The sequence below is a fragment of the Sander vitreus genome, chromosome 4 (genome assembly GCF_031162955.1).
Source record: "Sander vitreus isolate 19-12246 chromosome 4, sanVit1, whole genome shotgun sequence".
Lineage (NCBI taxonomy): Eukaryota > Metazoa > Chordata > Actinopteri > Perciformes > Percidae > Sander > Sander vitreus.
Window position 1 is genome coordinate 12,510,176 of NC_135858.1, and position 21,843 is coordinate 12,532,018.

A 21,843-nucleotide genomic window follows, 5' to 3' on the forward strand; every position below is an offset into this window, starting at 1 on the left:
CTGTAGCTACTGAAGAAGGATGTAAATTGGGTCAAGCAGGCATCTAAATCTGGATAAAGCTGACTGGCTGTCACATCTTCTCGCTGATACCCATGCGCAAAAAGACGCACACACACACACACACACACACACACACACACACACACACACACACACACGGGCAGACACACGGGCAGACATCCAGTTCATAGCCATGCACAAATATAAAAGCCAGTAGGAAACACATTTACAATAAGCTATATCCACGATGAACGACCGTGGATTTACGAAGCTCTGCATGATAGCTTTTAGACATACCAAATGTTTCTAAAATACTCCTCAAACAAAAACAGGAGATATTTTACTTTGAACATATAATATACGAACCTAATGTTGTCTTCCTTCATGCTCACACAGACCGTTCCCATAACAACCGTGCATGCTCCCACAGAATGTTTACTGTTGCCACAACAACCGTACCCAGGACAGGAGAAATGGGACGCCGAGCAGGTCGATGAAAAATCTACCACCTCTAGCCATGCGTTGAATAAAATGGATCACTGTATCTGACGCTATCAGTTTAACGGTGTAGCTCACACGTGTAGGCGACATGCCCCAGCCCAGATCAGTTAGACCAGACGCGATACACATTTGTGTAGACATATTGCAATTCGGAACTCAGAGGGGCTGAGGACCTTTTTTTTTGTCAATGCGGCAGTAGAACAGTCACTACTTTCATTTGTTCTGATCCAAAGAGAGTTAATGCTGAGGCCAATGTGGATGTTGCTCAGTTTAATATGTTTTGCATTCTTATCAATAGGCGAACATCAGAGGAACTATTTGTCCTGCATTTTAAATAATAGGCTACGCCTGTATTGACGTCACTCTGCCAGACATGTGCAAAGCACATACAAGCTTTGTGACATGTAGGCCAACATGGATTATAGCAAACATAGAGCAAACATATGGACCTATCCTAATTTGCGCAATATTTCATCTTCCCACAAGGTGGCATCCAAGGCTTTCTAGTATGTTCTGGTGTGTGTTACAGGGTCAATAATGTGTTGTTCTCTGGTTCATTTAATGTGCTCACTGATCATTTTTGCATTCATATTTTACTACTGATTAATATATATCGCCATTCCATGTCTTATCAGCTCATTTACAATATCATCTACACAGTTACGTAGGCTACAGACTTTTTCTGTGGTAGAACATAAAATAAATACTGTAGGCTAAATTTTGAGGTAGACTAGGTCTGCTTTAAGCCTACTCGTAATTCCATTTGATCATACTAATATAATACAACAGCATAACACTATATTAATTCAAAGCTGAAGTAGGCTATGTTGCTGCCGTGAACGTTTAATGCAGGAGGACTGTTACAATGTATAGCACTTCTTCCCCCACTTCTTTTTTCCACCAAAGAAAATAAATAAGTCAGGGGAATAAGCATAGGTAAACATACTGTAGTTCTGCCAGCATATATTTAGTCGTTCTAATGATTTTTAATTGCTGCGTGGAGTGCAATAGTAAAAAGAACATTTGCTGTGCACAGTGGGCACAGTCCAGCACTTAGCAGCTGAAATGTGAGATGCTGCCAAACTGCACACTGTGTAGAGTGACGTAGCTCTATAAGATCTATAATAGTCTTTGCTTTATTATGTTGGGTAGCAGCAGTGCGTCGTAGCTCGTTGTGTGCCTCTGCGCTGTGATTGGCTAAGGCTGCAGCGATGCTCTCTACATCCGGCCCCCACAGCCAGGACAAGAGGGAGGGGAGCTGGAAGCGCGGCCGGGAAATCATCACAACACCGGGGGGGGGGGCAGGGGGGGACAAAATTATCTTTTTCACCTTTTTCCTCATCTGGAAGAGATCTCTACACTCACCATGTCTGCGGAATCAGAAGCAGCTGCTGTTACCAACTCGTGACTGCTTCTTTACGTCCTAAGACAGCGCTGAGAGGCTGATTAGCCCCCCGGAACTGGTGGAACTCACCTGAACACCCAGAAACACTGAGCAGGTTAACCCAAAGTCCACGAGCATGCCCGGCGACGACCCCGAGAGCATGCTGAGCTACCAGGTAAAGTGCCCTTTTTAAATGTCTAATGCATGGCGCGTTGCTTTGATACTATGGGATGGTACAGACCAGGCTGTACAGAAGCCCCAACAACTGTAACCCTCAGTTTGAAACGATCCAATTGAAATTCCTCATTTGCAGCTGGAATGATGGACTGTGTCATTTTCAGGAACTATTTAGGGTAATGACAGATATGATAACACCTGTTTTCCTTGACGCTGTTGTATTTCCCCATTTAAATCCACTGTTTTAAATGTTTCCGTTTTTTTAAACATTTTATGTTTAAGCGGACTCAATACATGTTCTTCCCAAGAAGCTAAGTTGTATTGGGTTTCGTACACTGCAGAATGATGCTGTATGCGGAGGGTGTTGTTGGTATTGTTATTCTGAGGTGCGAACACGTGCAATCATACGGGAATCACATTGCGATGCACTGAGACACCGGAGTTATTTTTTTACTGTTCCTCATGCACACATATATGTTCTGGCTACATTGATGTGAGATTGCAGCAGATTATTGATTATATACGGATGCATTTTAAACACATTAAAATGTCAACTGCTCGTCTTGACAGTCGCGTGTGTGAGGAATAACAAAAAACGGGACAGTTTGCTGGGTTTTCAGATGGCTCTTTGCTTACACGGCCTGTTATTTTCTCACTTACCCTTAAATGACCTTGACGCCATCCTAACACGGTATCCAGTGCTGAGCGTCTACTGTCATACATGTGCGTTGTTAGCCAATCCTGGCAGCAGGGTGGTCAGTCTGTGGTCAAGTGAGGTTTGAAGGGGAAATTGCATGGTCCTTAATGTCTTGTTGATGTGTGATCTATTATCAGATCCTGGGTCAGCTAAGAAGTAGGACAAATGGACCATTGAACGCACCACTATTTCAACTGACATGCAGTAATGTTTGTAGAGCTTCATTATAACTACCATGCATGATCACAGATTAAAGGACTGGATGTAGCCTACCACAACAGAGTCATGTCATCATGGTTTATAATAACATCCAGTCTGAGGGCTGGAGACAGATGGAGAAAGACCAGAGGTGAGCTGGGAAGTCTCTTATATGATTAAACGGCTGAAGGGCCTCACTTTTCAAGCATTAGGGTAAAAGTTCTAAAAACTGTGTTGTAAAATCCACTTTAATAAAAGTGATTGAAATATTAGCAGAAGTAGTGCTTTTGATACGTTACCTGGGGATCATTGCAGAAGGACTCCTAACATACCAAAGTGTTATATTATTGTTAATTTCTAAGCAGTAGCCTACTTTGCAGCATTATTGTTGCAGGTGATACAAGTGGCCCTACGCTATTAATGAATCGTTAATAAATAGTTCGGGAATAATAATATAAAAAGTTCTGTGAATCGAAGACTATAGGTGCTTTCCGACCGGATAGTACTTGTACTTTTTAGAGGAAAAGTACACTTCTAAGAACTACTCTCCCAAAATCTTTTTTTCCGTTTGCATTCCCACTGGCCAAGTGGCCATAGTGACTGGTAGGAGGGGTAAGGGAGTGACGCAAGCACGGCAACGGTCTTTATAGCATCGTCACTAGACTTTAGCACCACATACAACAACAACAAAGCAGCATTCCGTCCATTCTCGTAGTAATTCACGTAATGTTTTGCTCAACACAGACGGGGCTTTATTATACTCGGAACAGACCCTGCCTCTGCCTGCTGCGCTGTGTGTGTGTGTGTGTGTGTGTGTGTGTGTGTGTGTGTGTGTGTGTGTGTGTGTGTGTGTGTGTGTGTGTGTGTGTGACTGACGGCCGGCCGGCCAGCCGCAGGACACGCTTGTGGAGTTTAACTCCGAAAAGACAGTTAACCACAGGTTCCCGTTAATCTTATGATGGACATGTGTTGTGATATTTAAACAAACAAACTGTCAACGGCGAAATAAAAGCCTCTTATTTACGAGAGCGGTCTGAGAGACCTCCAGCTCACAGCGAGGTGTCTGAGCATGACTGGCTGAGCGACGAGCTAGAAGCCGGGGTAGGCGCTTGCTGGCTGTCGCCTCACTTCATCGAGCTTCTCAACTCCGAAAACTTTGAAGCAAATTGTCAATTCGGTATAAATTTTCGCAAGACCATATTCGAAATCTAAACAGTTAATTTCTCGCCTAAAACGTTGTCAGAAGTGAATTTAATGATGAATAAGATGGTGAAAATTGTTAAAAATGTCCTGTTGTTGCTCTGTCTGCAAGGTCTGAGTTGGCAGTGGGCGTGACTTATAAGTTCGACCAATCAAGTACACCTAGGAAAAGGGAAAAGGGAAAAAACCCTGCTCTGAAGTAGGAGCTAAAAAAGTACGCTACTGCGGCCAGAGGAACTTAAAAATCCCCAAATTTTTCCTGTCGGAACACGACGAAACAAGTGTTCTAGGAACGTTTAGTTCTAAGAACTGCAAAAATCCCTCCGGTCAGAAAGCCCCTATAGCAGATAATGATGACTTAGTAGAGATTGTGAGATACTATATTAATGAATCATTAGGTAATGATTAGTTTATGAATATCTGTGAATTGACATGCTGACCATGTGGTGTCTGAAGATTTACAACTTTGACTTAAGGTTTGCCATATAAGGGAACTTTACCCTACTGTTGCTGAAACATTTGGAAACTATTAACATTAGAAGGGGCCCCCTAAGACAGAAGATATTTTGTTGGAGCTATACCATGTATGGGGCCTTAAATGGTCAGTTCCCTACTCCAAGCATATACTCACACCCACACTTTAGGTTACAAAATGCACAGATAAATACCATGTTATAACAGCAGAACGGGAGAGCGACAAATTTTGAAGATTGGGTCGGTCATCTCTCCAGATGTCCATGGAGTCTGTAAATTGATGCTGAAATCTCTGATGTAATAAACCTTTTTATAATCAAGAACAACTGTCAACGAAGTTCCTTCTCCACACATCGGCAACGCAGTGCTGCAACTAAATATACAACAACCACTCTCTTCATGAGTTGTTCCTGATTAGCTATGAATTAGCCACTGAGCGGCTCAAAACTAGTAACGGCTCATTAATTATCATTAGTTAGTCTTTTTGTGCATACATCATACTAAGTAGTTATGAAATAATCCCTCATTACTTAATGATTACCTGCACGTTACATTACCATCCCTTTTGTGCACCCTCAAGTGAAGTGGTACATCATAGGCTACTGAAGAGGTAAAAGAGGAGCAAGTATTTAAAGCAAACCCAAGAAAAGTAATGTTTATGCAAATCTAATGCCAGCTAATACAGCTGCTTCTTAACTGCCAATGTGACAGTCAATATTTCTCTTTGGATGTAATTATTCTGGAAATGTTGGATACTGTTCACTGATTATTAATATTCACTGTTAAATGAGCGAGACCCCTCACAATGTGATTATCTGACTGATCGTGTGTATTCTCTCTAGAGCAGGTGTACAGTTGCATCAACCTCTTTATGTTGAGTTTGTATTGAGTACTTTTCAGTGCCATTGATGCAAAACTAAATAAAAAATAACGTATACCTTCACCACAGAGCAATGGATAGATAGAAGATGACTTCTTCAGTAATACTACTGAGTCTCTGTGTTTTTATAACCATACTGAGATGCTTGGAAATCAATAAGTAGAACAAACTACAAAACCAAGCAAAGAGACACAATCACAGGCCATACTACAGCGCAACAACAACACAATATTGTACTATAACTGAGCCAAAACTAAACCAGTGTGATGAGTGCAGAATGACAGATGTGAGGGTCATTGCATGTTTTGTTTTCATTGTTGTACATCTGAGAGACACCATCAAAATACTAGTGTTTAGTCACTACCAGCCCCGATACTGTAAGACTTTGACAAAACTCCAGTTTTGTAATAATTTATGACACTCCACATCATAAATTTGTCCCCCACAACACAAAATAGTAACCATTCCCCTTTTTAGTCTTTTTACAGTTGCTATTTGGCATCCCTCCAAAGCTTTCATTTTAATTAGTTTGGAGTCCATTTTGTGAGAGTGATTCATAGTTGCCTAGCTGATGAATTTTTTAAAAGCAACACTAGTTTTGTACAGATCTCTGAAGGAAAAGTCAATCTAATGTAATCAATGTTCCAATTTCCAGTTTTCCATCTGTCAGTTGAATGTTTAAAAGTACTCAATACACCACATGATGTTTGAAAACTATTACATTAATGCAGCCCATTTGCCCAAAGCCACCATTTAATGGGATTAATTTAGAGAACACTCATTAGAGTGAAAGATACACAGGTTTAAACTCCCCATCACTCAGTGGAGCTGATGTGAGTGGAAAAAGTCTTCAAACAGCAGGTCCAGTTGCATTTCACATGACTACCTTTAGTTATTATATGACCAAAGAATCATCCATTCACGTACATTTAAGAATTTAGTCCCTTTAATCTTTGTTTATGATTGAGCATATTTTACTCTTTACGGTCTCAATTTGATTTTGCAATTGAAACTCTAAAATCTGCCGTTTTATTTATTCTGCATGTTACCGTCGTTCACCCACACAACCAACTAAGGTTGCATTAATCTTTCTGTAAAGAAAACAATTAGAGGGAGGAGAGGCAGATTTGTGTCATTGAAAAAAGGTGTGTGACTCATGCTATCCGTGGGCTGAAGCAGTCAAAACAACCGCCCCTTTCATCCTTTCTCCTGCAGCTTTCTCCTCTCCACTCACTTTAGCTCTTCCTGTCATCCATTCATTCATGTTAACCCCTTCTCTAAATGTGAAACACTGTCACATGTGTCTCTACAGCAGATTAGTGACGGTGCAATGCCATGAAGGGGCGGCTGTAGCCTTCGGCTTTGGCACTGAGCGCCAACCCTGGCTTTTAGACACAAAGCCTGGTCTGGAAGTGACAGGCCCAATTGTTTGAGTCAGGATATGTGTCCCTCCTGTCAGTTCAGGGTGCTTCTGGGTAGGGATGAGAGAGGGGTCTGCTTCCAAAGAGAGGGGGCTGGCTGGTGTTGGCTTGGACAGAAACACAATCAAGAGTAGTAGCGGATGTTGTCTCAAGAGAAATGTTCAGCGAGTGTTATGTTAGAGGGAAAGAGATCGCCGTAACGGTCAGTTGAGTCAGCAGTGACAGACACCTCAAAGGACTCTGAAGCTCACATTGTGCTGCTGAATCATGGCTGCGCTTTTATGAATCTACATTCACTGTCTTGCAACACTCACAGCTGATGTAGTTATTTTATTCATACAGAGTGAAAAACTTCCTTGATAAACTTGCTCTTACAACAATATGTGCTCACACAAGAATAATTATTGCTTTTTTTTCTAATGTGAAACTAGCCAGAGTCTGTGATTTGTCTTGTCAGTTATCACTCTGAATTTCAAGCCTCTTTGTAGAAACCAGCTGGCCTCATTTCGCTGAAGCTCCTCTCATAGTTCCCTCACAGTCCTGATGGAGTGAAAGGCCATTTTGGCACAGCACATTGATTGCCCCTTTCAGTCCGGAGACTGGGATGCAAATCATTGCTGCTCTATTTGTTCAGTGTGATGATTAGTTCAATGTGTTTCACTGTAATGCACTTTGACAATACCTTGTGATTTAGCTTGAAGTTGTTGTCATTTTTTTTTAAATGTAACAATTGCAAAGGAGCTTTTCAAAAGAGCTGTTCACTGCCAACACAGCCTCAATAGCTTTCCTGCACTGCTGAATCCTGAACTCTCAGGCAACATTTATTCTCTTTGACTGGCAGTAGTCATCCCGGTCATAGATTTGGCACTATCATGTGCTTCTTTTCTTTTTTTTTTAAGATCAACTTTTTATTGTTTTTATATTTGTTTGAACATACAGAACAGACAAATACAACTGAACAAGAACAACAACCCTCTCCCACCCCCCACCCTCTGCGGTCTCGAGGAAAACTAAAACAAACAAACAAAAACAGAAATCACACCTTGCCTAGTCACTCTCCTCTAATTCTAGTGATGCCGAGGTCATTAGGGTTTTTCCATAGGTCTATAGTCGATGATTTGGCTTTGTTAATCCTTGCTGTAGAGAGCTCAAGCATAACTATGTCCAGAAAACACGCCAACCACTGTTTATGTGCTTCTTTTCTCATATCCAGCCACAAGGCAGCTCTAGTGTGTGTTTCCCATGTGTGGTGGTCACACTGATATGCTTATGAAGGACGGAAACTCAAGGACAGGCAGCCATTTTGGGGCTAGCTGTGGACCGACTCTATGGTGCAGTGGCAGTAATCTGTGTGGAAAATTAATTTTGAGTCATAAACCCTCCCAAATACTGTGACTGATCCGAAGCTAGAGGACAAGTGTGGAGAAAAAAGGGTTGCCAGGAGATAGAAACAGGCAGCAAAACACAAATGATGTGCCCTGTCAGTGGAACATCACACACACATGCCTGCTTTGAGTGACAACTTTGGTACCATGTGAGCTTTTAATTAGCTGAAGCACATACACTGATAAAAAAATGATGTTTTTCCTATCATATCGTTCTCAGAAAAACAATTTCACTCAGTCTGTAGTTATCGTTATTGAGGTGTGTGTGTGTGTGTGTGTGTGTGTGTGTGTGTGTGTGTGTGTGTGTGTGTGTATATACACCAAATGGATCCAAATTGATGATCCGATGGTCTACCGTCCTTTCTGGGAGTCTCTCTCACTCTCTCATCCATTCTTTCTTGTTGTGTGTCTATATGTTTGGTAAAGCTCCAGTCCTAATGGAGCCGACTGCCTCCAGCCTGAGCCCAAACCCACACAGCCCTAATTCACCAGCCACAGCTGCACTGACTGATAACAGTGTGTGTGTGTGTGTGTGTGTGTGTGTGTGTGTGTGTGTGTGTGTGTGTGTGTCATGTAAGAGTAGGGGGTGATTCACCCAGTGCACAGGATTGTTTTTCTTTAAAGCGGTATAATCAATATTTTTAGAAAAAAAATGACAATGTGAGAGGAACTCGTAGTGATGAACCTGCAGAGAATGTTCAGCTGAAACTCGCAAAAGCTCTGTAAAGTCGAGTCAGCTGATCATTCTCTGCAGGTTCATCACTATGAGTTCCTCTCACATTGTTATTGATTAAAGCCACTTTAAAGATTTTTTAATTTTTTTAAGATTGTTTATAGCAACTTCACTGTTTTGTTTCACTCTCACCGCTCTCATAGCCTCATTTACTGCAGCAGCAGCAGGCAGCTGTTTTCCGCAAGGAGGTTTTAAAAACCCACCGTACATACTAGCTCAGCACCAATTGGCTGACAGACACAGTTAGCTAGCTGGTGAACATAGTGAAGCATTTAGCAGCTAAAGAGACAGATATTTCCCTCAGCAGTTGGTGGAGACTGAAATCAGAGAGTAAATATTGGACTTACATTCATTCAGGTGAAAAACAAACACAACTCCAAATGAATGCTAATGTTGCTCCGTAACTGCTGGATGTGTAAATGCGCAACTGTTTGCTAACACGCATACCATATCAACTTAAAAGGTGATGAGATCATGTCAATGTTGTGTTCACAACTCTGCTTCCAAGTGGCAAAAAACATTTTTAAAATTGAAAGAAAGAAAGAATAAATATATATATATATTTATTTATTTATTTTTTATATGGTGTCAACTAACTTTACTCAAAAGTATTTTAACCAGGCAGGCTGAATGGATGATCATGCTTATTTACAAAGATGAAGACAGGTTTATGTTTTATAGTATTATTTATATTTTCACTTCTAGGAGCATCCCAGTGCTCAGTACATGCTCTATTGTAGCCACTGTTAGTGAACGAGCATCTCCTCTAAACCAAGTGCTGTTTAATGCCTTGCTTACGGACACTTTGACAGGAACATGTAAATACACATTTAACAGTACTTTCCTCTTCCATCCCTTGCATAAAAATAATTAGAAAACCATGAGTCACATTTGGTGTTTTGCCCAAGCATGACTTCCTTATTAAGTGCCCTTATTCTTTTACAAGGACAGAATTGTCTTGGGATAAAGAAGTGCTCAGTCATGGAAAGAGAAAGAAATCCCACAGCACTGATATGGTGGAGAGGGTGTGAAAGGAGGCCAGAAGGCAGCACCAGGCCACCCACACCTGTGAATTAAGTGGATGTCTTGTGATCCTTAAGCTGTTTTAAACTGTTGTGACTTATAAGCGGCTGTCTGCACAAATATTAGAGCAGTTGGTTAAAAAAAAGCATCACAGAAAGCTTTTTGGATCTGAGTTTTTTTGCTTCTAATAAGGTAAGACATTTATCTGCATGTTAATTCTTTTTTTCACAATTTTGTGGTAATATTAGCTCAGTTTTTAGCAGCATATGAGAGGCTGAAGAAATGAGACAGAAGTTAAAAAAACAGCTTCGTTGTGCGTGTAAAAAAGAAATACTGAATAATAGAGATAATACGGATACACTCACGCACACAGCACCATCCCCATCTATCACCTTTCATAACTGTAGGCGGAAACCAGCAAAATTCTAGAGTGCTTTTTTGTCAATAAACTGCGAGGGGTGTTTTATCAGCCAAACCGCAGGATAACTAAAAATCACTGCTTGATCTTGCTCCATACACACACTTACAACAATACACACAGTTATATATGCACAGGGTAGTGCAATGTAGTTCCATGTCCTGGGAAGTTTAAATAAAGGGACCAATCACTCTCACAGGACATATGGTTTTATATTTCTCATAAGCCAGAATAAATGGGGATGCTGCTCTTACATGCTGCTCTGACAGACTAAGATATTTTTATTTCCATTGCACTAATACGGTAGACTAATAGACTGTAGATCTTTAGTGTTTGCCCCTCAGTTTTTACCCCGAAAGGGAGACTTATTGAATAGGGCTGTCATGATTCACACATCCATCTTGGAACACCCAAACACACACACACACACACACACACACACACACACACACACACACACACACACACAGTGCTGTGAGCTAATTGTGAGCTTCATTGTGGATCAATAACTATCTTATGTACTACTCTTCCATGACATTTCTCTGTATCTATTCGTTTAATCATTATCATAGGATAACCACGGACAACACTCACCACTGCACTTGAGCAAACAGCACTGCAGTGTTGTAGTACTCGAGACCGGTCTTTGTCTCAAGACCACTTTTTCAAGGTCTCTGTCTCGTCTCGGAATCGACCACATTTGTACTCGGTCTTGTCTCGATCTCGGATGAAGACGACTCAGGATTTTATTTCATGACCGGTCAAGACCACAACTGCAGGGATATCACTAAATTGCCTGTGTATCGTCTGATTTATGTGTTAAAGCTATAGTGCGTAGTTTCTGTAATGACAACAAAACTGTAGGCGCATCCACATGATACAAGCCTCACGTCATCGCGCAAGCGCCCCCACCCCTCCTCCACACAGTTACTAGTAGCCAAGGAAGACACATTACAGTTTTTGCCGATTGCTTACACACTGAAATCAAAAGTATTACACAAGTATCAAAACCTTACACTCAAGGAGCAAAACACTGGCCCAGATGTGTACCACTATAAGCACAATGTTAGCCTCACACTTTTTTGCAGTACAATACACACAGTGATTTGCAAAACAATAAACACACTTGTATACATTAGACACAGAAGTATATCATGATGTCACGTCCTTGCAATTCCAAAGCACTGACTGTCAAATTACCACACCTATGAGCCAATCTGTGAAACACAGCCATCAGGTGCGCAAACACATGATTGCTTACTTGTAGACACACCAATCAGGTTTAAGCACTATAAAAATGCAGCAGGTAAGTCTAGTATTTTCTGTACTGTATTTTCAGTTTTTTTCAGATCTTTCTTTTTGTTTATTGTTTTTTTACTGTAATTGTAACCTGTACTGAATACAGTATATCATGTTTGTCTGTTGTTTGCTGAGCTAACATTGTTATGCACACTTCTGTAGTAGCATGAAAACTGGGACATTGTTTTGTTGTGATTCTCCATGTTGACATGTTGACTGATTTGGGTATATGGAGAGAAATACATTATATTTTCCTCAGTCTGAAGCATTGGTTTTGTGTGGTGTTTGGTGAACTTATTGTATATTTGCACTTTCTCTGTGTACTTCATTGACAGTTTTTCTCAATTGCTAAAACACTGAAACCCATTGACTTGTTCATCTAAAGACAATGATGGAAAAATATGAAATTTGTTTTGAGATTAAAAATGTACTTCTCCCTGAGAACTATATGTTTTGAACAATGTGTTTTCTATTTTTTGGTGTATTTTGATCACTTTGTTTATGATTTGAGAGCAGTGTTTGATTTTGAACACAGGTAAAACGGTTTTGAGGTGAAAGTTTCATTTTGCAAGAGGAGTCAGAGGTTTTGTAAATAGTGCTTGAATATGAGGTTTTGTGTTTAATGTTTTCAGATAATGGAGCAATTTTCAGTAATTGTGTTTTAGCAATTGAGAAAAAAACTGTACATTACTCTAATCACTAACAAGTAGAATTGCTAAAAGTGCTTTAGGTTAGCAACAGCAGTGTGTAACTGGTTCAAACTGAATGAAGTCATATGAAACGTGTGTGTTTCATATGGTAACAAAATATGTTTTTTTATATGTAAATTAGTGTATCATTTTTGCAAGAGTGACTACAACACTGGAGCACTATTTCTGAGAACGCCTCTTTACTGGGATATTAAATCTGCAACATCCTGCAGCACTCTGCACACAGCAGCAATCCTGATACATGTGAATCTCTGCTAATTTGATTTGATTTCTCTTCAACAGTAGAGCCTAGCACATTCTCCAACGGACACAAACTGTGTGTGTGTGTGTGTGTGTGTGTGTGTGTGTGTGTGTGTGTGTGTGTAATATCGATGTGTGTGCATGCCTGCCTGTCCTTCTCTGTGCGTCTGTGCCAGACAGTCTGAGAATAGACAGTCTGGAATTTGATGCAAAAAAAAGAAGCTGTTGCTGGTTTGGCCAATTAGTGGCTCTGTTACATTGTAAGAAGTTTGTATTTAACATGACACTTCTGAACATAATGACCCTTTCAGGTTTCTTTTGACAGACTTGAAGGGCTGAAGGTGTTTTCCATGAAAAAAATATGGCCACTGGAGACAAAGGGCATTGTTAAAAAAAAACTTGTCATCTACACTGAATATCACTAAAAAGAACAGAAACATTATACTTACATGTGTTTTGTGTGTCCTTGTGTGTGTCCATCAGAGGCCAGATGAGGAGGTGGTGGTAGACCAGGGAGGGACCAGCTCAGTACTGAACATCCACTATGAAAAGGAGGAACTAGAAGGTGAGTAACATGTGCAGGTGGAAAACTAAGTAACAAACTGGTTTATAATAATTATTATTATTAATGAAGAATGATTTCTTTCCACAAAATCAGGTCTGCACACGGTTCCAAAATAAATATTTCTTCTTTCAAGGCAGCGTTAGATTGAAACCTATGCAGACCTCCTTTGTGCCCTGCAGTGAAGTATTTTTGCCATTCAGTCTCTTGTTATCACAACAGGTTGCATTGAACACTGAATGCACTGATGATAATTGGCGCAAATTGAGACCAGTGTGGGACAGAAGGCAGAGTGTTGTTCCCTGATTCTCCCTGTGGAGCTTTGGGCCAACACCTAACCCTCTTTTACTTTCAGTCACTTTGACCTACTGAGCTGAGAGACCACAGTACACCTTAATCAACTCTGCTTTCCCCTTTAGCAGTTGTTCCATCTGGAATACAGAAATATGCCAGTTTTATCCTCATCTAATTAGGATTTTATATTATCTCATCAGAAAGCCTAAAATGAAATGTAGGCCTACTTATGTATGTATTTATGGAAAGTGGACAAGATTACACAAACACCACGACCCAACGACAGGAGAGTCATGTAGGCTGGGTGTAAACAAATTCCCAATGAGTTCTACAGTATGTATCATCTTTAAAAGAGGTCTGATAATCAGACAAACGTCTTTGAAAGTAAATTGGACAAGCTGCAGTCACATGTTGCCGAATTAACAGGAGGTAAACATAGCCAAATGACAGGCATGATGCCTAAATCGCAACCTTCATCAGATAACTTGCCAAGAGGTTCATTGTGAGACTTCTTTAAGTATATGTACATATACACAGTTCAGGAAGTCCTGAAGCTTATCTAAAGATAACAGATTGCCTTATTCATATATAATAAATTACTTTTTTTAAAGATTATTTTTTGGGCATTTTAGGTCTTTATTTCTAGCTTAGACATGATAGGGGAGAGAGAGGGGGAATGACAGACACCAAAGGGCCACAGGCCGGAGTCAAACCTACGGTTGCTACGTCGAGGAATAAGCCTCTATATATGGGCGCCTGCTCTACCAGATGAGCTAACCAGGCGCCCAATTACTTTTTTTTATTTTGACCTCCCCTGAATTTGCAATTACTGAACTCCCCAGAATCTTTATGGCCATTAATATCTCCATGATGGTGTTTTATGTTTTTTTTTCAATGCTCTGTTGAGCAGTATTTATACTTTAGTTGCACTTAAATGACTCACATGTCTACATATTTATTTTAAAGTAAATCCTGAAACTGTGTGTCTTGCCTCTACGTCAGGCCACAGGACTCTGTTTGTGGGGGTCCGGATGCCCAGGCAGAGCCATCGTCACCACAAGGCCCACGGCTCTCGGCACCGCAAGAGAGACAGAAGGGCAGGAAGCATCGCAACTCAACAGAGCGAGGATAGTGAGACGGCCACCTCCAGTCATGGTAACACACCAAACCTCTTCTTAGGCTATGCTGATCCAGTATTTCTTTTGGCTCATCTAGTCATTTATCAGTCAGAGAGATGACAAAATAGATGATCCAGTGTAGAGCGTGCATGCATGGCCTACTTTCACATCCACTTCCCAGAGAGGAAGTAGTTGTTAAGCAAAGCCTGTCAATAGTGTGGGCACACACATACAGCACCCCAGGCTAAAAAAAAGAGCAGGAACTAGTCAGCATGTTGCATGTGTGTGTGCATGTGCTTTGGTATATTTCTGTGTGTGTGTGTGTGTGTGTGTGTGTGTGTGTGTGTGTGTGTGGACCCAGTAGTCATTTTTAAATACATATAATGACAAAGTAAGCAGTGTGTGCTTGTGAAAGTTTTTTTGAGAACCACATTTCACCTCTTGTTGCTCCGTCGCATCCTCTTGCTTCAACAGACACACCGTCCCAGCGGGTCCAGTTCATTCTGGGCACAGAGGAGGATGCTGAACATGTGGCCCACGAGCTGTTCACTGAGCTGGATGAGATCTGTGTGAGGGATGGCAAGGATGCTGAGTGGAAGGAAACAGCCAGGTCAGGAGCTCCTCTGGGAGCTGTTGGCAACAATGCTTGGCAATAGCTCTTGTGACAGCCCAGCAGCTCTACAGCTGTATTGTTACGAAGAGAGACGTGTAGTTACATTTAAAGCTCAGTGGATAATATTTTGGTCAGTTTGCTCAAAGCTCCAAAGAGAGGAGTGACAAAAAAAACACTGCTGTGATCTAATTCATTCTGGTCAAATGCCAAAGCTCAGTTTCACATGCTGATGTCAAACCTTTCTCTCCAATTGTGTGGTTAATATTTATGTCAACAGCATTTTTTCTGGGAGGAAAGAAAAACATCTTTCTTTTTAAAGGGTTGATAGAATGCAAAACCGAGTTTACCTTGTCATAGTTGAATAACGACAGTTCGGTGGGTAAATAGGACATACATAGAACCTCAAAATCCCTTTCCTATGCAAATCTCATAATTTGAAACTGCCGCTGAAAACGGGCAAATCCCAACGAAGCTAATAGTTGACGTCAACTCGGTGGCTGTACCTTATTTGGCTCTGGTCTCTACCTTTGTCAGTACTTACTTCTACTTGCAAATTTACATAGCTACAGACCACTGGTCTGAGACCAGCTGCTCTTCTAAATGTAGGTCAAGTAGATGTCAGACACTAGTTTAGCTGCGAGCTTTACACTTCCAGTGGAATTACAAAGAAGAAAGTTTGGAAGTTTTTCAAGGATATTGAAAATGAACCACGGTCATAAATGCAGTGTTCCAGGGTCTACAGGGAATGCTGATACTTTTCACATTTCATCGCGTGCTGCCGTCAGTCATGGTGCTCTAGGTAAGCGGTAGTTAGTGGTTAAGTTACCCCAGAAAAGATGACTGTGCGCTGGGTACAGAGCACCATGCTGCCGGTCGTGGAGCTCCGTCAGGTCTGTGGTAGTTGGTGGTCTAGTTACCGCGTAACTGCGAGTGTGGCAGGCATGTTCCCTGATATTAATAAATTAATTTACAACACGGGCAACGGCCGCAGGCAATGGAGCGGGAGTTGTGGATCTAACGCGGCGGCGCAGAGGACTTGCAATGGGCGGTGCACTGCTGGAGCTACTGCTGCTGCAGCTGTTGTGCTGTTCTCGGTCTGTGTGCCTGTGGGCTTCAGTCTCCGCTAAATGTCCCTGTGCTGAGACACTGAACTAGTGGAACTTTTTTATTTCCCAAGGGTAATGTTACGACAACACTAGTTGTCGAAACATTGGTGTGTGTGTGTGTGTGTGCGCAACACACTGGAGGATGACTAAACTGTTACTAAACTGTGTCTCTCGTGCTTTGTACAGTAACATTAGTTGATGAGTTAGGGACCTTTTTACAAAAGCGACTAGTGACAAATCTGGCAACTTTCTGTAGAAAAGACGCCAGTATTGTCGAGCATGCGAGGTAATTCTTTCCTGTGGCTGCCAAAACAGTCACGGTCTCTCTCTTCTGTTCTGTGAGGAGCAGAGGAGCCGGCAGCACCGTATGCTGAGAGGAGCAGCCCCTCCCCTCTCTTCTCATGTTGCAGCAGCATGCGTCATTGTAAACCATCCAATCAGCGTGCAGCTCATCTAAATATTCATGAGCATACCATATAAGGGAGAAAACCTCTTGTTTCTTTCTAGTGCTATTCCACAGTGTTGCATTAGGGCGCATAAAACAGCACCCGGGCCATTTTCAGCCTAACCAATGTTAGGAGACCTTAAGGAACAGTGTGAAATACCCTATATAACCATTCTATCACCCCTTTAAGCTCTAATGCTCCTTTCTCCCTGTCTGCACTGAGTTGATCTGGGCCTGTATTGATCAAAGCTCTAAGTATTAAACTTAAGAATGCTCTGAAGACCCATCATGGGGGTATGAAGTTCTTAACACAAATCAATCAAGCAACTCACACCTACTTACAGCAAAGTGTAGGATTAGTAACATGTTAAGAACAACACATGATTAACCATGTAGGAATAGCCAGTCAGAGGCAAGGATTTAATGCTACATCTGCCATATTTTTTATTTGTTTTTATCCTTTGATTTACTCAGTGATGTGTCTGCAAAAACCTAATTTAAATTATTTTCAAAAAGTTTATTTTGTTTATGTTAACTCCTTAGTATCCTCACTAGAATTTAATATATCTTATATATTTCTAATATAAAATAAAAATTCATAAATAGGGATTGAATAATGGGAAAAATGGCTAAAATGGAAACAAAAAGAAAAGCAATCAAAATCAATGTCAGCGTTATTCTTGTTGCTGGCAGAAAATGGTGTTTGAAATGTTCAAATGAATTGCAAATAATATGATCAATCTACCTCGCTGCTGAATGATATATATTGCTTTAGATAGCCTTCATCATGACCAATGATATTTTATACAATCACTCCAGATGTCTCAAAAGATGTGTGTTGTGTCTTTGTACTGCAATCATCTGGGATCTACTCTCAACTGACTTAAGAAACCTCATGAACTCTCCTGAATTTAAGAGCATTTTTAAGTTGTAACGAAATTTGATGAATAAAGTAACAACACTTCGCACTTACTTCTACTTGCAAACGTCTCGCCTGTTTTACCTTACAGGTGGCTGAAGTTTGAGGAAGACGTGGAGGATGGCGGGGAGAGGTGGAGCAAGCCCTATGTCGCTACTCTCTCCCTCCACAGCCTGTTTGAGCTCCGCAGTTGCATCATCAATGGCAGCGTGTTGCTTGACATGCATGCTGACAGCATCGAAGAGATTGCAGGTGAGACATATATTAATATCTCAGTACCAGAGCGCTATCTATTACGAGAGAAAAAGAAGAGCTGTTTGAACAATTTTTCATAAGGACATTGTAAGAAATCAGTTTTTGTCATTGGTGTTAGTGACAGGTGTTGCTTCTTCAAATGGATATATGATTCCACAATTTGTTTTCCTGTCTTTCCCTTTCCTGCTCTCTAAAGTCACTTCTTGCTCCTGTCAAATACATTACATTTATTGATATAAAACAGACTCCATATCTCAACCGAGATGTTCGCTGGATGTCTGCTACAAATCAATTTATCCTCATAAGAGAGGAGACACACATGCAGTACAGGCCTGCGAGCAGCATTATCACCGTGCTGGATGCATAAACACATAAAGACACACAAGTTGTCAATCATAGAGATGTAAACATACACAAGCACTGTCCAGTGTCATTACATGTTGCAACCCTGTACCAGTGGCTGTGAAGCCTCAGTTTGTCTCAATTAAGCTGAACAAACTGTACGGTTGCTCTAAGGTTGTTTTCCTGGAATATTGCAGCTGAACTTCTGTTGAACCTGATTTGCATTTCATCTACAATTTCCTAAAGCTGCTGCCACAGTTCAAGCTCATTTGCATACAAGTATGCAATTTCGTTGCACCTGTAATTTGCATGCAAGCACACGATTGGATAAGCACTGCCCATCTACGTCCAATGTGTAAGAAAATTACCACAGTTCTAAACCCGATGATTTTATATACAGTACAAATAATAATAATAATAATACATTTTACATTTCAAAAAATAGGTCGTCAAAACTATAGTCATCTCATAAAAATAAAAATAAAAGTCAGTCAGTCCATAAGCCGTCTTGAAGAGATATGTTTTAAGTCTGTTTTTAAAGTCAGTAACTGAGTCACAGTGTCTGATGTGGTCTGGCAGTGAATTCCATGCAAACACCCCCCCCCCCACACACACACACACACACACACACACACACACACACACTCTAAGTCTTCCTCAAATATATGAGAGGTTTACACCCTGAATGACCTTGTTGCCTGCAATCATTCCTCTTCTCCAGATTTCCACTACTCTTCTTAAGTCCCTCTCTTCTCCACATGACTCCTGCCAGCAGCACCTGGACTCCAAACAGTAGCTAAGATGGTAGAAGAGATAAAGACAAAAAAAGTTATTTTTGCTTATTTTGGTGTGGCAAACTGAGGCCAAGACAAAGTAATAGAACAAGCTTGACGTTGCATAAATTGCATATTCTAATCTATACACTGTTTTTAACACGACAGATATTATTGAATGTATGTTGCATATGAATAACTGATGGTCACCTGTTTAGTGAGACACCAGAGGAGGCAGAGCTGTTGCTGTGGTTTTAAATTAGAAGCAATATCTCAAGTCTATGAAGTGTGGGTGGAGGCTACATTAGGTACATTTTGTTTCAGGCGGTTCACTTGTCACTGTCCTTATTACTGTAACATGGCTGATTATACTGAGCTGAGCTCGACATATTAGCGCTGTCCTTGAAGTGTGCTCAGAATGATTGCTGGCACTGCAGTGTTCACGTATGTGTGTGTGTGTGTCAGGCAGACACTTTGATTGACTGTGGAGGAGGGAAGGAAAGGAAGGAAAGATCCAGTACTGACTCAGCAAGTCAGTATGAAAAAGAAAAGACTGGGAGAGGGAGGAGAGCAGAAGGGGTGAGAGAGATAAAGAGATGGTGATTATTCTCTGCAGTACCACTTCCAACACACACACTTTCTGCTCAGCACTGTGGCTTTACATGTTGACAGATTATTACATTTTAACTACAGAAATTAAAGGAAAAAGCTAACGCAGCGCTAACCACGTTTGGATGGAAAGGCCTATTAGTATTATTTTGTGTGTAGAGCTTATTGATTATAAATGGATTACAGTTCTGGTCAAAATAGCACAAATAAATGCATACTGTACAAATAAAAGCTGTCTGATGCCATTGATTTGAAAAAGTCCAAAGTCTGATTTCTTTGTCCTTGTGTTGAAGACATGGTGCTGGACCACCAGGAGGCGTCCAATGAGCTGGACGACTCTGTGAGAGTGAAGGTGCGTGAGGCTCTGCTGAAGAGACACCACCACCAGAACGAGAAGAAGAAGAACCTGATGCCCATGGTGCGCTCCATCGCTGAAGGAACCCGCAAACAGTCAGAGCTCCATCTGACAGGTGGGTTTCACACTGTGCATCATATGCACACACATATTACATTGAGTTATCACGGATCATTTCAATTTCTTGGTATGAATCAAATGTAGAAATCTACTCTTATGGATTTAAATTATAATTGCTTTTGCACATCAGAATTAGTGCAGTCTTAGAAATATGAGTTGACTTATAATTACTTACTATAATTACTAGTCAGAGACAGCTGTTTGCTATAATAAGATTACATAAGACTTTTTATATCAGAATGATGGATGGAGAAAAACTATGGAATACGAGTAAACATGAGGAGACTTAAAGCAACAAGACTAAGTAACAGACACATAGGAAAGCATGATCTCTAAACAGTAACACTTGTGCTAATCACTTATGCTGTCACTAATGCTTTTAGGGACAGACTGCCAAAACATGTTACTGAGCAAATGGGCGATATGGCAGCTAATACTACTACTAACCTTCCCTCATAGTTTTTGTTTGTATTATATATGTACTAACTCTGATCCTCTTTCTCTCTCTCTCTCAAACACACATACACACTTATGTGCACATACACACCTACACCTTACCGTATAGCAGGGTCAGCCACATCTCCCCAGCTTCCGCCAACTACAGAACCTGCTAAGAACGGTGGGGGACAAGACAGCGCCCCAGTGGACCTTAGCAAGGTAAACAAGCAAGTTTTCTTTCTCATAAATGTGTGCCGTTTCTCCGTGCACACTGTTCATGGCTTTGCATGGATGCTGTGAAGACCACACTAGAATATAGAAAGTGGTAGATATAATTAACACTTCTGACTACAGCAATGTAGGATCATCAGCTTTATGCATGTGCTGGAGCTTGCACACTGCTAAGATCTGTAATCAATGTTTGGTGTGCTTTCATCAGATAGGTCACATAGTGCCCCCTATGAAACAACAGGAGAACTACATTTGGTCAAAGTGTATCCCACAGCAGCAGCAGCCCATCACTGCAAGACTGTTAAGTACAGCCACATAGGACAAAGATACAAGCTTCCATTTAGCCAGTAATTTCCACCTGGGATTTTGTAGTGCATATCTGTATAGTTTAACACCCCTAGCACTGCAATTCTATCTAGCTCATCTGACATTATACTGCACCTGTGGTGGGAGAGCTTTATGTACAACTCTTAGGTATTAAGTCATTTCTGCCTTGTCTCACCAGGTGGACATGCACTTCATGAAGAAGATCCCAGAGGGTGCAGAGGCCTCCAATGTACTGGTGGGAGAACTGGACTTCCTGGAGAGGCCCATTGTGGCCTTTGTTCGCCTCTCCCCTGCTGTGCTGCTCACTGGACTCACTGAGGTCCCCATACCTACCAGGTAGACTGCCACATAAACAGTTGTTTAGTCATACATTTAAATGATGTGTCAAGTCAATAATCCAGGAATGCTTTACATAGTCTAAATAATCTGCTGACAAATATCAGGTTCCTCTTCATTCTGCTGGGCCCCGATGGAAAAGCTCAGCAATACCATGAAATTGGACGCTCCATGGCGACCATCATGACAGATGAAGTAAGAAAATGTTGTCAATTAATATCTAACTTCAGAAACCTTCACAGAACAAATTAAATATCAAC

At 41.0% G+C, this 21,843-nt stretch overlaps 1 protein-coding gene across 3 annotated transcripts in view; it reads left to right on the plus strand.

The window, feature by feature from the left end:
• The first annotated feature begins 1,828 nt into the window (after positions 1-1,828).
• The window catches only part of slc4a8 (solute carrier family 4 member 8), a 34,505-nt gene continuing 14,490 nt past the window's right edge, over positions 1,829-21,843 (plus strand). For 2 of the 3 annotated variants that reach the window (XM_078248349.1, XM_078248351.1), the window contains exons 1-9: positions 1,829-2,060; positions 13,224-13,305; positions 14,599-14,751; positions 15,189-15,324; positions 17,889-18,049; positions 20,070-20,246; positions 20,817-20,908; positions 21,426-21,583; positions 21,691-21,778. In XM_078248349.1, the coding sequence (XP_078104475.1) occupies positions 2,022-2,060; positions 13,224-13,305; positions 14,599-14,751; positions 15,189-15,324; positions 17,889-18,049; positions 20,070-20,246; positions 20,817-20,908; positions 21,426-21,583; positions 21,691-21,778 (1,086 nt within the window). In that variant the 5' untranslated portion in view covers positions 1,829-2,021. The remainder of the gene's footprint in view (positions 2,061-13,223; positions 13,306-14,598; positions 14,752-15,188; positions 15,325-17,888; positions 18,050-20,069; positions 20,247-20,816; positions 20,909-21,425; positions 21,584-21,690; positions 21,779-21,843) is intronic. The other variant, XM_078248350.1, reaches the window with a different exon arrangement.